We start from the raw sequence: 12,768 nt of genomic DNA, 5'->3' as shown, positions 1-12,768 counted from the left end.
CATGTCCAGGAGATTTATACCAGTTGCACCATAAGACAATTTTTCCTCAGGGGCCCCATCCTGGGCATTCCTTTTACCCATTATCACACAAAAAACAAACCTTTTAACACACCCAATACTACGAAATTAGGAAAAGTCACAAGATTCCAGAGGTGAACCTGCACAAGGTGCTTTACTCCCAACCTATCAAGTGGTATAAGCGAAAGGGGTGCCCAAATCAAATATTAAGTCAGAGAGTGAGTACAGAGCAGGGTGGTGCAATAACATACAAGGCAACAAATTGGAACGGCCCTTTCGAGGTAGAGTTATGGCTCGGAGACAAAAACAAGAGTACCTTTAATGAGGGTTGCGTGATATTTCATCTCAAGATGGCAGGGGCACTTTGGTGCAGGGACAAGGGGGTGACCTGGCTCTGCCTCCTCCTGTTGCCGACAGGCACAGGACAGGTCCAGCCTTCACCCTGGCTTTGCCCGGGCAAGGCCTTTGAGTCCCACGCTGAGGGTTTGCAGAGGCACTTATCAGTGTGTCAGCAGCTAGCCATGCCTCTCCTGTGCTGGCTCTACAAGGGCTCCCCCTGGTGCATGCTGGAGTGGGGGAAGGAGTCAGTGACGTAACATAGGCCCTGCAGCCCCCGTGGTGTGGGCCCCCTCAGCACGGTATCCTGACCTGAGAGCCCCTGATCAAGTTTGGAGGGGGGCCCCTTTATGTATCTTGCAGGGGGGCCCCCTCAAGTTTCGTTATGCCACTGGAAGGAGATCCTTGAAGTCAAGATGGTCTGTGGGGGTCAGAGAGCCCTTTGCTGGTAAGCGAGTTGTCCCGCGATGAGGGTTTGCAGAGGCACTTATCAGTGCATTAGCAGCTGGCCACGCCCCCTCCTGTGCTAGGTCTGCAAGGTCACCTCCTGCTCCGTGCTGGAGCTGCAGTGGGAGACAGAGTCCCCTGAAGGCAAGATGGTTCGTGGGGCCAGAGACCCCTTTGCTGGCAAGTGAGTTGTCATGCTCTGTGGATTTGCAGAGGCGCTTATCAGCGTGTCAGCAGCTGGCCACACCCCCTCCTGTGCTGGCTCTGCAAGTGCGCCTCCTGGCATGTGCTGGAGTGGGGGAAGGAGTCCGCTGAAGTCAAGATGGTCCATGAGGGCCATAGAGTGCTTTGCTGGCTATTCATTAATTGTAGATGTATAGCATTTTCAGTAGGATCTGGGGAACATCTATTTGTCTTTTCTCGCTATAACATTTAGTAAACTGTGCCACATAATTTGGTCCTTGACGGCTTTATGTGTCCTGTGACCCTATCTGTACCTAAAAGTGAGTGACTTCAGAGATGTGTCTATCAGTGATGTGTCATGTTTGAGTGGCAGATTTCTCTTTGAAATCAGTTAGCAGTAACCACGAGTGATTAGTACGTCCTTTCATTGTACTAAACTTAATTTTGACACATTGGTTCCCCTTACACCTACTTTGTACCGAGCTATGCATTGCATATTTGAGTCATCAGTGCTAATCTCTCCTCTTGCACCACATTGTACTTTTAATGAGAGCTAAACTCTGTCCCTGCATCTACGCTACAACTATGAGAGGATGTGGTCCGTCGGCTTAAACTGCCGACTTTGGTGCAGGAAACCAGGGTTCGAGCCTCGAGGTCGCGTCCACATCCTGTGATTCTGGGCAAATCACTTAATCTCCCCGTGACTGAATGTGCAATGTAAATATGGTGCTCATGTAAAGCGCTCCAATACCTTCGGGTCGAGTTTGCACTATATAAATATGCAAAAAAACAAAAAAAAAATTATAAAGCACATAAAGCTGCAACTGTGTAAAACACAATGCACATTAAGCTGCATCTATATGTTAACTGTAGTACGAGTAATAGTTAGAGTAACCAGTGTCCTACTGCTGCAGATACACTGTACCTACAATGTGTTGTTGGTGCTCCTACACCCTACCTACCCGTGAATTGTCGATGTGAGAACTCGGAGCACCTTTCCGCCAGCTGCATCTAAAGTAAACCTAAATGTAAATTTGAGTGATTGATTACTATAATGTTATTCGCTGCACCTTATGCTTGGTTTAGCTGCTATGAAACGCAAGCTGTTTAGTAATCTGATAAAAGTACCTTTCTGCAGCTGAGACCTAATCCTGATATTTAGTTAAGGGCCTGGTTATCATTTCAAGACCCAGCTTACATGAGTGAGAGAAAGAAAACCGCCACCCCCCGTGTCCCCGGCCACCACCACCATCACCAGTTGGCTTACATAGCAGCACGGTCAATTTGTGACAAAATTCCACTTTATATTATATACAGCTGCGCCTGCTAGTGTGCTACAGATACTTGACTCTGGACAGACACAAGGAAACCCTAGGGGTCAGACAGGACCAAGGGTAGATATATATTTTAAAGAAACAAAGGTCCCATTCAACAGGGATGGGTATAGTATCACAATTCTTACAATCAAAAATTTGAATTTTCCATGTCCATGATTAGAGAGATAATTATAATTTAATAACAATATGGCGAAAAACAAGTAATATGCAGTGGTATAAGTGAGCAAACCGTGAGTAGGTTAAAAGGAAATCAGCCGATTTCCTTACCGCTGGCAAGTGACTTAAAAAGTGACTTTATAGTGTTTGCAGAATTGAAATTATAGAAAGTCACAATCAGTATAACATCTCATACTCGATTATAAAATACAACGTATAGTTAAGAGTTCAGAGACGTGAGTCGACAACGTTTCGATCCCAATGGAAGTGGTGGGATCTCTTCAGGACTAAACGATGAATCGAATGCCTGGGAAAGTTTGCCTGGGTAGGAGTGGGTGGAAATTAAGAGAGGGATATGGGAAAAGGGAAGGAGGATGGGTATGGACGGGGGAGAGGGAACGGGAGAAATGGGAAGGCATTAATAGAGTACATGGAGACTGAATGCAAGTGAGATTGCAAAATAAAATTGAAGTATGGGCAAGGATAGCGCTGGAGAAAGTGGGAGGTGTGGTGCAATAGTGAAGTAGAGGATGTGATAGTGAGGAGTCAGGTGAAGGAAAAGAAAACCGGGTGATGGCCAGTTAATTACAACGTGTAAGGGTCAGTTACACGGTATTGAGCAGGAGCTGCAAATGGGGGGATAAATAAGTGAGCAGTGATATGAAATTGAGAGAAGTGGGGCTGTCAAGGTCAATTGTAGGTCTAGGGATAGTGCAAAGGGGGGAATCAAGGAAAGAGGGCCCGCTAAAAACGACGGGACATTGCGTTCTTAGGGAGGATCACCTTGATAGAGTGCCTATCAAGGGGAAAAAGCAAGGCGAATGAGGGAATGAGTCGAACTTACTGTGCATGGACAGCGTGAAGGGAGAAACGGCAATGCGTTCCTGGATCCTGAACCCGTTCAGGAGAATGGGGGCAAGGGTATGATACCCGCGATGCAAGGTCCGGGGAGGGACAGGAGGTAGGTCCTGTGTTGGCGCAGACACCGCTTCCGGTTCTGCGAATGAAAATTCAGCGGGGATATGGAGGGTGAAAAGCGTCCTCAGCAAAGGAATTGCAGCATCTGCAGTGGGGGAAGGGGAGAGGTTAAGCCGACATGGAGGGTAGTGGGAAGGAGCAGAATTGCCGAGAGATAGCGCGAAAGTGGAGCATACCTTGATAGTGAATTTCAAGCGGTCGGCGCGATGGTATCTGTAGAGTCACAGCAGTGCTGGGCGCCGCTAGTCCTGGCGCGGATTAGAGTAACGGGGCGGGTTGGGGCGGGCAGTATAAGTACCTCCAATCAGAGAAAAGGAGTTGAAAGAGAAGAGGGGTAAGGCAAGGAGTGGTGAGTCGCGGCCATGTTGGAAAGGGGACGGAGAACGGGTGGGTAATAATGAAAGCAAGAAAAGGTTGGTAATAGTGCGTAGAGTGTCCTGTCCAGGACACGCCATGAAACAATGAAGCGGTGGATGCTGGTAAGTTACGTACCTGGCACAAGGGAGAAGGAATTAAGAGAAGGAGAAGATCAAAACGTCGTCGACTCACGTCTCTGAACTCTTAACTATACGTTGTATTTTATAATTGAGTATGAGATGTTATACTGATTGTGACTTTCTATAATTTCAATTCTGCAAACACTATAAAGTCACATTTTAAGTCACTTGCCTGCGGTAAGGAAATCGGCTGATTTCCTTTGAACCTACTCACGGTTTGCTCACTTATCCCACCGCATATTACTTGTTTTTCACCATCTTGTTATTAAATTACAATTATCTCTCTAATCATGGACATGGAAAATTCCAATTTTTGATTGTAAGAATTGTGATACTATACCCATCCCTGTTGATTGGGACCTTTGTTTCTTTTAAATACAGATACTTGACTATGCATTTGCTACACTTTCCTCGTGAACAGGGCTGTCCAGTACAGTTTGAGTCCCCCCCTCTTTCAAGACACTGGTAGCTGGTGCTTAAAATTTTATAGACACTAACCAGTGAAATTCATCTGACTAGGAATTCTTTCTGAAAACACTTGAATATTGGTGGATATAGGCCTCCATAGAATATGGTGTTGCATTAGTACTTCTCCTCGTTAAACGCGGGGTCACATGTTCAGACAGTGGCGTGTGTGCTCCGCTGCGGATTCAACGGGTCACACATATGATTTGCATGATTAAGTCTCATGCTCCACTACAACCCTCGGACACTCAAGCAACAGACTCTGTGGATGTTTGAAATTAAATGAGACCTTTGGGATGTCATAGTATTCGTTCACTTATTGCACAGCAACATTCATTGGGTTGATCTATGGGATTCAATTTCCTACAGAGACATTCGTACCCCATGGATCTGCAGCGCATCTGTCACTGAGACATCCATTGTGCGTGTTGGTTTGAGAAGGCTTCATGAGCATTAACTTTTAGCTTCTGTCCCCTTATTCTCCAGTTAACCGGTTTTACTATTTATATTCGTGTTAAAGACGGTGGCCCTTCAGAGTTAGCTCTTAGAAGGTCCTTGCACTGTGTCAGAGCAGAGGCTCCATTGAGCTGGACTATGTGTGCGTGTGAATGGAAATAGTGTCCTATGCTTCACAAAGGTCCTGAGTAGACTTGTTAACCTGCAGCATCAAACTTGAGACTGGAAGTAAACAGGTCATTTGGATTCAACTCGACCACTCCCATGATCCTGCTGCTCGTTATTTGCATCATTGGGTCCACATTCACAGCCGGTGAAGTACTGGTACAATAGTTATTAATTGATACGTTTCTGCTGCCTTGCTTATTTTTTAGCCTAAACGTTGATCCATGCAGTGCTTTATTGGTTGTCTGAAATTATATCTGTAATATAGAATGTTAACACAACTATATGGAACTGTGGTACCATAGTTTACGGCTTGTGCACTTGCTATTTTCTTTTATAAGACTGTAATTTATAGCATCATTTTGTGTAGGCTCCACACTTTTTCTTGTTGGCTTTGCTGGTATCAGGATTATGTGAACTATGGCACTGTGGTTCAATGTCACAGCGTCTGTGTTGCTTTAACCCATTAAAAGGTTAAGTAAAATGAATAGTACTTGGCATATTTTGCTTTCAGGTACATGTTAAATTGAAATCTGAAATGTACAGGTTGTGTGTAAGTTAATTATACTATGTTGACTGCAGTGTTTATTTACATCACCCACATATGTGACTAAAATATATAACTCCAGAAAACACTGCTGTGTCCAAGCTAAGCTGCAGTTTAAAGCGTATCCAGTCATTTAATAAAACATATTTTTTATACCTTTGATAAATGACCTCTTAGGATACCAATTAAGCCCACTGAGCTGGCTGCTTAATGTGAAAAAAGGGGTGCATACTTTGGGGTGATTACGATGTCGGTCGGAAAGCCTCTGACCGCAGGTCGGAGGCTTTCAGACCGACATTGTCGGTTTCAATCCTGACTGCCTAATTACAATGTAGGTGGTCATTCCAGCTGGCTTCCGACGGGCTCCTGGGCTCGTTATCCCAATATGATGGCGTTTCTGCCATCGGGATAACAATGTTGGTTTCTGACAGCCTTTCCGTGCCAGCCTTTCTGAAACAGAAAGACTGTCAGAAAGTGACTTGCCTCCATGGCCTACAGTCGTGGGCCTGGGGGTGACTAAAGAGGAAGTGCCCCGACCCATCCCACGCTTCCTAGTTCAACAGACCATAAGTAAGTCCTCCTCAGTGTGACGCTGCTCAGACAGCACCCCTGCAGTTCCCACTGGTTAACCCCCATCCCCTTCTTTCCCCAGTAATACCGACTTACACGGATCCTTCTGTGAGAAAGTGCTTCATCTCATCCAACGCTCCACCACCGATTTAGGCGTACCCTCAGTAAGTCCTCCCCTGGTGCTATGCAGCGCAATTAACACACCCCGGCAGTTCTACTGGTTAACCCCCATTCCTTCCTTCCCCAGTCATATCGTACCTTACGGCTTAATTTCATCTTCCTGGGCTCAAAGGCACAACGGCACTCCTCGGACCCCGGTAAGTGACCTGCCTACCATTGTGGTTTCCCCAGCGGTTGTACCTGTCCGCGCTGCCCTGGTGCACCTGTCCTTGGCGTGCCCTCAGTACGTGCGCTCCCACCCCTCGCGGCTCCCATTCCCCTCGCAGCCCATATTCAGTCACTTTCCTCCTGTGTGGCCACCGATTCGCACACCTGCTCAGCAGACGCTTGGCCTCCTAACAGCCTCACATGCTCTTCTCACCTCACTTTTCGCTTCACTCGTCTGCTGACAATTGCTTGTATTTTTGCACTTACTGTCATTGCTTTCTAATCCTCTGTTCAGGGTGCCCTATCCCTTGGCCATCCCTGTAATCCTTCTTCATCCATTGCGGAGACAGCTCTACATCATTGTGGTTCATTGTTTGATTAATTTAAGCTTAATTAATTGTATAAGTCTCTTCTGTACATTCGTTGCATATCATGTTCTCACCATCTCTTGGTTCAAGGAGCCCTATCCCTTGGCTTTCCCTACTTTTCATTTATTGTGCTTTGTATTATTAGTTGGGATCTATGGTTGATACCATGTTCTCACCCCATGTAGATTCTACCTACTCACACTCTTGTTGTCCTGATGATGATCTGCAACAAATGAGATCGAAACGCAGTCAACTTCTTTCTACAACCAAAACTCCTTCATTGCATTAAATTAATTGGAGTTTTGTTTATTGTTGTCAATGTGATGTATTTTTAAATGTCACCAACCCCTCACTTCACACACCTTCACTATTTTGTGTGAGCACCAGAACTACCCCTTGTAAAAAAGTGATACTTCCTTTATCCCGTTAATAAATGTGAGATCATTTAAACCTTGTGTCCCGTCATATACTGCGCAGCAAGTCCCTCGTGGACTTATTTATTTACTATTTTTGTTTCTTTTGACTAATGCGTATTTAAGTAGTACTAGCCTAGGCTACCCCAGGACCCAAGTGGCCTTGAAGAGATTGTTCTTCTCTACAATATAGATTGCCCCTGGTCTGACTACTGGGGTCCCCTTGTTCTTGATAAAATACCCCCTGTAAATTCCTGCAGAGTGTGGCTGGCACTTTGAGGTGCCTGCCATAGGCTGCAGGTATTTACACAAACTGCAATTTATCTATGGGAGCTTGTGCTACGACCAGATTACGGCCATAACACAAGCTAGCATAGAGAAATAGGACTATGCGACCGCACAGTGTGCGGTTGCATAATAATCATGCGGTCGGAACCACCCACTGGATGTCGGTAGTTCCCGAATCTGCAACGGTGTCAGTCGGAGGCAACTCTGACCGACATCCTAATTGGCCCCTACTTAAAGGAAAGTATGTACCCACAGTGAAAAGTTGCCAAAAAATGTCTGCCCCTGTGTGGACCACGTTACATTACCATTTAACAGCAGTACTGCTTTAATGGATCAACATCCCTCCTGTGCGAATAACATAATCACTAAATACCTGGGTAAAAACAGTAGGATTAATTGCATGTGATGTTTCTGAACATAGGGAATGCCACCTAGGACTGCCATGTGCAATATAAAAAAAATTGTGTCAACAATTGTTGAATCTCTTTGGTATTTGTTTTTTAATACCATTAGAATGATATATATATGTAGAATAGTTTTTATAGTAGAGCTTTGGCATTTATGGTCAAGCTCGAAATGGAAGCATTTTGGTCATACTGCATACAGCATCTGTATTAAGGATGGATGATTTAAACTTAATATCAGATTTACTGGATTTGTTCCCACTCCCATACTTATGTCTTTTAAGTCAAAGAGGTGAACATAATGGTTTGTGGTGGTAGGTTCAGGCATTCTGTACTTAGATGCTGCTGAGTAGCATGGGAGAACAAGGGTACCCCGATATGTGAACCTGGGGTTGGCATGTGTTTAGGAAAAACAGTGGTTCAATGTTGGCCTCAGTGGGTCCAGAGCAAAAACTGTGATCCCCACGGGGGACACTGGAATTCAAGTTTAAGGAGGGTGATTAATCATACTGGGAACACAAAAAGTAGGGGAACATATGTCGTGTAAAATAGACAATTTATTTTGCACAAGTTTTTCTTAGTACTCTAAATAGTATTCAGGTACTCACACAAAGTGAAAGTGGGCATGATGTGACAAGGTGATAGTGGATTAAAAACATAACATCGCATTGACAACAAGCATTGGAACTCCACGTGAGAGTACACAATGGAGGGAGTTCCTGTTGTAGGGGTCGACGGCGTTTCGATCTTAGAATCTTAAGATCATCATCAGGACATATAGTGAGCAGTCTGAAACTAAAGGGGAAAGCAATGTATTGTTATGATATGAACCCTACAATTGGACTATTAATTGTGAATTGGTGCTCCCAGTGTTTGTAACAATTTATTCAATTAAAGCGAAAGACCTCCTATGCTGCGCGAGGTTCGAAGAAAACAATCAATGTGAATGACCATTGTGGGACGGTGCGTGCGGGGCGCCAAGTAGTTGTAAGGGAGAGTCATGCACAAGGACTCATACTAGCAGACTTACTCTCAAAGTGTTGTGAGGGCGGCACTGACCAAGAAGGGGTCACAATTGTGGTCTCAGCAGGGATTCAGGAGATGCCGCTTGCGTGGATGAGGCTGTACCAATCTGAAAGGAGCCAGAGGGTCAGAGGAGGCCAGCGTGGAAAGGTGGCCAGTAATTAATAAGGGGAGCGACTACTTACTGATGGAGCCTAAGTCAGGGCGCAGATAGAGGACTACTTCCGGCGGGAAGTAGTGCACGGGTGTGTCAGTCCAGGCTTAATCTGGGACTTTTTGTGTTCCCAGTATGAGTAATCGCCCTGTTTAAACTTGAGTTCCAGTGTCCCCCGTAGGGATCACACTTTTTGCTCTGGACCCACTGTGGCCAACATTGAACCACTGTTTTTCCTAAACAGATGCTGATGAGTGCGGAGATAGATGACAGACCCAGAGAAAGTAATCTAGGCTACCAAAATTAATTTGACTCAGGCTACACTTGGTTCATACTTATTATCTTTCAAGAGGGGTGCATGGGGCTAGTAATGTTAAATAGCTTTACAGTTTGCTTACTCATTAAATCATTGATTTATTGCCCCTCTAATCCCTCTGTTCGAAACAAAAACAGTACGTGAGAACTGCTTTACTAGTCTGTCTCAAAATAGATTCATTTGATGTTAAAACTTACATAGAACTAGAGCGTTAGGCTTCGACCCCTACTTAAGCTTAACAAACGGTTATTTGGATGATTCCTGTGTTAAAATATAACTCCCATACCACAGAGGCTCCCATCTTTGTGGTATGGCATGAGTATTTGAATCTGTTTTCGGGCAATCATTAATGGTGTCCATTGAGGGAGCCGGAGCATCAATTAATCCATACACACCATCACCCAAATGGTGACAAAGTAGGCGATCCTCTCACCTAGCAGAAGCTGGTGATGGAATGTGGAGGAGTCAGAGAGATTTAGAGATGGCAACTCCAGTTTGCTGATGGAGACATGAGATGTTGCTTCTAGTGATGTCCATAGGTCCACATCTCTTCTCGAAAACAAGTGCTTTAGCTCCTGTGGAGCCCGTTGTGGCTGAGAAAGAAGCCATTGGTGGAAGAACAGCCTGAGAATTGGCAGTTCTGCTGACTTCTTTGTCAACAGGTCGAGCCCAAGCAAGTGCACTCTGGTGTCAGTGTTTTTAAGGTGGTCCAAGAAGGAGTCCGTCTTCTCTCAAAACAGACGCTCACTTTCGCTTCGGACGGCAAGACCATTAGGTTTGACTAAAAATTCACTAAAGGACTTGTGAATTGCATCCAGGAGTTTTGACGCAGAGTAACTGCAATGTCCACCGATCAGGCCACTGTTGGAAGAGAAAATGCTGCAAAATGAAGTTACGTTTTGGTGGTTATTCTGTCAGTATTGTGCCAAAGTTTTTTCTCATTCACTAGCTAGTACAAAAGATAAACATGAAACCTCATTGCCACCTCCCCAAAACATCCCGGGCCTCGAAAAACATCTGAAAATGGTTGAATTCTACCTGCCTTGCTGAGCAAGGAAGCCTGAAGAACTACTGCTCTTTACATGCACCCACGGACTGGACCGGCTCTCCAAGAGTCATGCGGCTGGCCTACGTTTCAGTGCCTCAGGCACACGAAAGTTAGAATGAGAATCTGCTTTGGGGCAAGCTCCAATGGTGTCTATTGAAGGTGCTTGAATGGCACGGATTAGATAATTGCAGATCATGTTCTAGGCATTTTGAAACTGTTAAAATCTGTAACTTGATTGAGACACACTGAAAAAGAAAGAGTAAAACTGCAAAAACGTGCTGAATTTGATTATTTGGCAGTAGGTGAAAATTGCATTACGAATCATATCTTCTATAACGAATGAGTTGTTAGTTATCCTGCTCAAATAAAAAGAAATTAAAAAAAAAGAAAAATTGCATTACATTGATAAATGGTCCTGAAGCTCCCTCTGCATTTGAATAGTGCTATTTTAATGACTTTACAAAGCAAAACACTGTTTTCGAAAATCAATTTAAAATAGACTGAATTATTTAACATTTCACTTTCAAATATGCATTTAAGCCATAACTATGCATTTTAATGAGATCATACTATCACGTTACGTTGACAAAAGGAAACATTTTTGTGTGATGATTATATTGTGTAATGCATCTCCTTACTAGTGTCAATGAAGACAGCATCCACATAGATTTTGGTACAGAAGGAACCCAGAATAAATCCGCAGGCAGGTCCAAATACCAACATGGTGAATAATATCCCTGCAAAAGATAGAAAACATTAATATTTAGTCTTATTAAGTTCAGAGAGAGTGTGTTAGAAGCATAATAACTAATGTATTCTTCTTTCTATCAGTTACTCGTCATACTAGGCCTATTTCCAATTGAATGCTTTTATAGGAGATAATGCATAGTAGAGAACCCAATATTTGCCAGGAACCCTTAAAATAGGCAACATTTTTGATGGGATCCTGTTGAATATGGAAACATTTGAAAGACCGCATGAAATATCAGTTTCATCATTATAATATATCCTAAACCACGCCGCACAGCTTTATTTTGTCTACTGTTCAATCAACAATCTATTAATTAAATGTAAATAAAATTGGAACATTATAATTCCAATTGGAACGTATTGTTAGATGCACCTTAATGAAATCAGCTTCCTAATTCTATTGACAGAATGTTCTTTTTCCATAACAAAGGGTGCATTTTCCTTGCCACTTCTAGCTTAAAATCCTTGGTGTGGCTTGAATACATTGATGACACATCTCTAGTTTGGAATGCAGTAAGTAAGTAACTGGATACATTTCCCACTTTTATTAAAGATATCCAGAGTACCATAAAAATCACCAGTAGTAACAATAAACACCAGTCTCATCTCCCTTTGCTAGATATACTGCTGCTCTGCATTCACAAAAGAAAATAGTAAGAGATCTATGGGCAGATGCTCGATCCATCTTAGCACTCACACATGGGCAACCGTACCATTTGCGACAGCTAAAAAGTGGGGTGGTACAAACCCTATTTTGGGAGTTGGTAACCAATTACTGACTCGCAAAATAGGGTTTGCGAGTCGCTATTAGGAAGGAGTGTGCCAAGGGCATTCCTTCCTAATAGCGAGTCAGACTTGAATGTACGATTGTTTTGCGGTTGCAAAACACTTGCAGTTTACCACCTGCTTCAAGTAGGTGGTAAGCCACTCGCAAACGGGAAGGGGTTCCCAGGAGACCCCTTCCTATGTGTGAATAGATGCAAAAATATTTTTTTTAAGAGCAGTCAGTGATACCACGGACCAAAGCATACTCTTAAAAAATGAAACAGAAACGCTTCATGTTTCTTTTTTGGGATAACGGGTTGCATTTTTTTTAAAAACCTGCTTTATTGAAAAAGCCGTCACAGAAATGGTGGTCTGCTGACCCCAGCAGGCCGCCATCCCTGCAAGTGCTGGCCATTCCCAATGGGTGGCAAATTGCGACCTGCCTCATGAATATTGATGAGGCAGGTCATTTGCGACCCCATTAGGAATCGCAAACAGTGTCTGAGACACTGTTGTACATTCATTTTGCGAGTCGCAAATTGCGAGTCGCAAAGTGTCACAATTTGCGACTTGCAAAATGGAATGTTCGTACATCTGGCCCCTGGAGAAGAAACTAAAATATGCTCATCAGTATTTAAACAAGACTTTGTGTCATCCACGCCACACTAAACTCAGTAACATCTATAGCAAGCTCTTATAATAAGACATACCATCAGCAATAAGAAGACTTGAAAAGAAAATCTACAAGATCTTGCTA

General features: G+C 43.8%; 1 protein-coding gene across 2 annotated transcripts in view; it reads right to left on the bottom strand.

The window, feature by feature from the left end:
- The window catches only part of SLCO3A1 (solute carrier organic anion transporter family member 3A1), an 856,588-nt gene that overhangs the window by 270,426 nt on the left and 573,394 nt on the right, over nucleotides 1–12,768 (bottom strand). For both annotated transcript variants that reach the window (XM_085644489.1, XM_085644490.1), the window contains exon 3: nucleotides 11,135–11,233. In XM_085644489.1, coding sequence (XP_085500615.1) covers nucleotides 11,135–11,233 — 99 coding nt within the window. The remainder of the gene's footprint in view (nucleotides 1–11,134; nucleotides 11,234–12,768) is intronic.

This window comes from Triturus cristatus, chromosome 3_1 (assembly GCF_964204655.1).
Source record: "Triturus cristatus chromosome 3_1, aTriCri1.1, whole genome shotgun sequence".
Taxonomy (NCBI): domain Eukaryota; kingdom Metazoa; phylum Chordata; class Amphibia; order Caudata; family Salamandridae; genus Triturus; species Triturus cristatus.
Note: the sequence above shows the minus strand (reverse complement) of the source record. Positions and strands in the feature narration are given on the sequence as shown.